The sequence below is a fragment of the Triticum dicoccoides genome, chromosome 3A, assembly GCF_002162155.2.
Source record: "Triticum dicoccoides isolate Atlit2015 ecotype Zavitan chromosome 3A, WEW_v2.0, whole genome shotgun sequence".
Classification (NCBI taxonomy): domain Eukaryota; kingdom Viridiplantae; phylum Streptophyta; class Magnoliopsida; order Poales; family Poaceae; genus Triticum; species Triticum dicoccoides.
Window position 1 is genome coordinate 38576288 of NC_041384.1, and position 4780 is coordinate 38581067.

At 42.7% G+C, this 4780-nt stretch overlaps 1 protein-coding gene across 1 annotated transcript; it reads right to left on the reverse strand.

Annotated features, from left to right (window-relative positions):
* Positions 1-249: 249 nt before the first annotated feature.
* On the reverse strand, positions 250-2361 carry LOC119271844 (PR5-like receptor kinase). Its single transcript, XM_037553505.1, has 4 exons — positions 1275-2361; positions 704-1184; positions 443-620; positions 250-309 (listed from the first exon to the last, which is right to left on the reverse strand). The coding sequence occupies exons 1-4, from the start codon at positions 2359-2361 to the stop codon at positions 250-252; spliced, it is 1806 nt and encodes a 601-aa protein (XP_037409402.1).
* Positions 2362-4780: the final 2419 nt, after the last annotated feature.

Here is a 4780-nt window from a genome sequence, read left to right on the forward strand (position 1 = left end):
TTGAGTCACTTTTTCTCCTTTTGAGGAAATCAAACTGTACCTAATGTCATGAAAACCAAGTGAACATGCTGCAGAACATAAAGGCACTTGCGGTAACTAACATACCAACTGATCAGTGTTTATTAGTTAGTTTCTCGGACTGCCCATTTACTTCTCTGCTTTATTGGAGCAATGAGAATTTTACAACATGTTAGTAATTTTTAATTTCAACCATGATAGCTCAAACCAGATTTGCACTACAGGTGGAGCTCAAAAGAACACAAATGAGTTCATCTGTTGTGGATCGAAGAAGGTTTGCAATACTGAGATATTATCCAAGTTAGCATAACTCAAGAGTTGTAATAATTTGAGAAAATAAAACAGACCATGAATTTTGTTTTACATAAGAGAATCTCCTACACACATTGTAATTGCCTACCTTGTCAGAATTGTCTCTATTTCACCTGGGGCCTGATACATCTGAGGCTAGAGGTGGCGCTGAAGTGCTCGCATTTCCCATGCTACCAAAATTTGCTGGAGTTGTTACAACGAAGTTATGCTCTATGTTGAGGTCTACAGTCATGGCACCATCCAATACTTTTACCACCTCAGACATTTTAGGCCTTTTTTTTGCAATCAATCTGCAAGCATCATCATCATCTGAATCACATCTTGCTTGTGTGCTTGCATGTCGTTGCTGTTATTGTCAATCAAATCTACCAACCGATCACTGTTTACCTTTTCCTCCAATAGGGTGATGAGATGGATGCTCTCTTCTGACTGGGAAGTGTCAAGGTTCTTTCTTCCACTGATGATTTCCATGACCACGACGCCAAAGCTGTAGATATCCGCCTTTTCCGTGATCTGTGATGTCAACCATTCAGGAGCTAAATATCCAGGTGTGCCCCTCATTCTGGTAACAACTTGGCTCATATCCCTGTCTATGAGTTTGCATAGTCCAAAATCAGAAAGTTTAGCATCGAAGTTATCATCTAAGAGGATGTTTTGTGGTTTGACATCCAAATGAGCAATTCTTTTTGTGCACTCTTCGTGAAGGCAAGACAGGCCCTTAGCTACGTGAGTTATAATCTTGCACCGCGTGCTCCAATCTAAAAGAGGGGCATCATTGTCATGTCGACAGTAGATCCATCTGCCCAAGGATCCTTTGGGCATGTACTCATATACCAGGAGCCTATGAGATTTCTCTGCACAGAAACCAATCAATCTCACCAGATGAATATGATGAATGCTGCCAATTGTCTGCACCTCTGCCGAAAATTCACTTTTGCCCTGACTTGTTCGATCCAAACATTTTACTGCAATCCTTTGATCACCAAATTGTCCCTTGAAAACAGACCAAAATCCTCCTTCCCCGAGCTTGTCTGCGAATTGCTCGGTTGCTGCTTTTAGCTGTTGAAATGTGAACCTCATTGGTGTTCCTTGTAGCACCCCAAACTCTTCCTCTTCTTCCGTCTCATTCCGTCGTTGTGTTCTTTGTTTACATATAAAGAAGATGCTGAGGAACATGATGGTGAACAAAATGAAGCCGCCTACAGGAGCTAGAATTGCAACAACTACTCTTACAGAGGCAGATTTCGGTTTCATACTTGCTGGCCCAATAGCTGCAGGCAGAGTACTTGGGGTCGGAGGTGTTACATCTGCTGGGGGCGCCGGCAGGGGACTTTCAGCTGTAGGTGATATTTCTTGATTTAACATGGGACAGAAGATGACCTGGTAGTCTGTGCCCGTCGAGCAAGTGAAAGTGGAAAAATCGTTGGGATTGCTGTAGGCATCTGGGCACATCTTAAAGAAGACCGAGTTAATTGTGTAACTGCAATTGCTTTCCGCACTCCTAATACAAGGATTGTTACACCCTCCCGGAGCCTTCACCTCTCTTGGGCACTGCGATGTGATGTTGGCTGCACAATGCGGCCCCTTGCTGCACCCTGACCTTCCCTGAACCGGCACCGGCAGGAAGTCCATGGGCACGTTGAAGCCATCAATGAGCGAGATGTCGAAGAAATCATCAACACTTTGGCCTTGGCCAAGACTGAACTCGCCCAGCGTGTTTGGCGATCGACCACTGACCGTACAGGCGAGCAAGCCGCTGCAGTCGCCAGTTTGGCATGACCCGCCTTCGCCAAGGAGTGAGCAGCCTGTGCGCGGCCAGATGCGCCCTGCTGAGGTACCAGCGGGCATGTTCAGCGCCCACGTCTCCCCCGGATCGAGCTTCACGCCACCTCCCGGCAGAGCGGCTGGCCACACGGTGTAGGTGCATTGGTTGATGATTTTGAATGTGGTGGCCTCGCTGGTGGCAGCGAGTAGGAGTATGAGGAGAAGAGGCTGGAGCCGGAGAGCCGAAGAGGTACTCGCCACTGCCATTGTTGTTACGATTTTTTTGCTTGCACGCGTTAACTTGAATCAGAGTCTTAGTTGGAAACTTACAATAGGGTTCTTGTGATGGCTAACAGGGACCGCATCAGTGTGTGGAATCATTCAACGGTCAGCATGAGAACAGCCTAACATGTCTATAGCCATGACTGTTTGATAGGACCAGATCGACTTGCTTGTTTGCTTGTTTAGTCCCTTTCGAATTGTAGCGGTACGTCTTCCAAAGAAAAATAATGGGAATCTGTACATGTGCATAACATGTTGTGTGATTAATTTTTCTGCCTAACAAAATTCTTTAAGCTGATGTAGACCTAAACCATAAACCCTAACTGTGCACTTTTCTGCCTTTCAGGAAATTGCTAGGTTGCACATCTTAGTTTGTTCATTCCTAATCTGCTGTTATGACTTATGATTTGTCGCAGCATTCCTGATCCAGAATCTGGAGTCAGCAACAGTTTAGAGGTACCTGGTGTTTGGGGGCAAGCTGAAGCTGACAGCGGTTGGCAGCTGCCTGGAAGCAGCTGGAGGTCTCTTCACCCGTCGACTGGCCTAGCTATCATATCTCGTCAACCAGATCGAGCCATGCATGTCTCACTCACCATAACTCTGTGGTTTGCGTGCAAATAAGGGCGGTGAAAACCTTGTGATCTTTGTGAACATCTCTGTTAATTGGTAGCTGTTCTTTTAACATACTAGGTAATTTCCTGTGCGTTTCAGCGGGGCAAATAAATGATGACCAATTGTGATTGATTTCTTTCAGTGAATTTATCGTGTTACCACTACTGACCGTGATTGATAACTTCTCATGAATTTAAATTTATTGTGTTATCAAGTAATTAACGATCATGATTGATTCCTTCCCATTAATTTATTGTGTTACCAGATATTAATCGGATTACCAGATTAAAAACCGTTATTAAAGAATATCGGGAGGGATGAAAAACCGATGAAATGTGAAGGTAACATATGTGGGAGGTTGGATGAAGGGTTGGTGGGGAGAAAAAGTGAAACATGGAACCTTAGGTTCTTTCTAAGTAGTTGTAGATATATAGATTGTAGATGTAGATAGAGATAGATTTTGTAGAGCCGGATATAAGGTTGCACGACTTTTTTGGTTGCGCCCTTGGTAGTTAAATCTAGCAGCTAGTATTAGCTGATTGTAGTTCTATTTCTAAGTATAGCACTGGTGTATACCTTGGCTCTTCCAAATAAATTGAAGTTCTAGTTTGTTCATTTTTTAGCCTGGTACTACTGTCAAGAAGGGAAAACCTTCATGTATGGTTTATTTTGAAATTAATAAACAGTAAGCATTGCATTAACGGCACATGAGCAGGTTAGTTAAGAGTTCCATTGAGTGAACTGGAACAAACAAAGACTTGACCAAAGCTATACTCTGTTTGTTGTGGCCGAGACTGCCCTTCTGAATTAAACCGCCTTCTATATATCACAACTGAAAGACATACCATGATATATGATTATTTGGCAAGCTTTGTTCTTTCTTTCATCTCTAAAACTTGCATGGTTGCCCATATTCCTGAGATAGCTAGTCTGACTTCATGAATTCCAAAAGTTGTTAATTATAGTTAAGAAAAAAGCAAGATTAAAACAAATATAAGTACTGGATAAAGAATATAAGTAGCTTTGAGATTTCAAACTTGCAGACTAAGTTAGTAATTTACATTTGATTATACATATTTACTAATTTGACAATTGATTTGGATCTCCCAAGAATTAAGACTACAGCACTGAATGATAACATACCGCATAGTACGATTGTAAGTTAGGTTTGACGACTATCAAACAGAGGGACAATTGCTAATCAAGCCCGAGCGCATGACTTAAGAAGCAAAATGAAGATGTCTGATCCTGGTCTATGGTTTGTAAGCCTAAGGATAAGGGAGGCATGAGAGTCATTAACCTGCAGATTCAGAATAGAGCTCTGTTAACCTCAAAACTGCACAGATTTTACACTAAAGTTGGTGTGCTAAGCGTTTCTCTTATTTGTAACACATATTATGATGGAGTGGTTCCTCATGCAACTGTTTTGGTTCTTTTGGTGGAGGGATATTATGAAACTTAGTACTGTTAACAGAAGTATTAATGTTGTCAAGGTTAATATGGATGACGCTGTCCTCTTCTGGTCTGATGCTTGGTTACCCAATGGATCGGTGCAGCCTATGCATGAACGTTTTGCCATGCTTTTCTCTTTTTGGCTGGATGGCAAGATTTCAATCAAGGATTTCTTGGATTATGGTGATCCTATTTATTCCTTTGCTCTGCCTCTCTCAATTGAGGCCATGGGAGAATACAGTTCCTTGCAACAGGCCATTTCTAATCAACTCAGGAAGGCTTCCACTAGTGCAGAACCGGGCAATAGCATCGGTTCATAAGGCCCTTTAGTGCCGGTTCG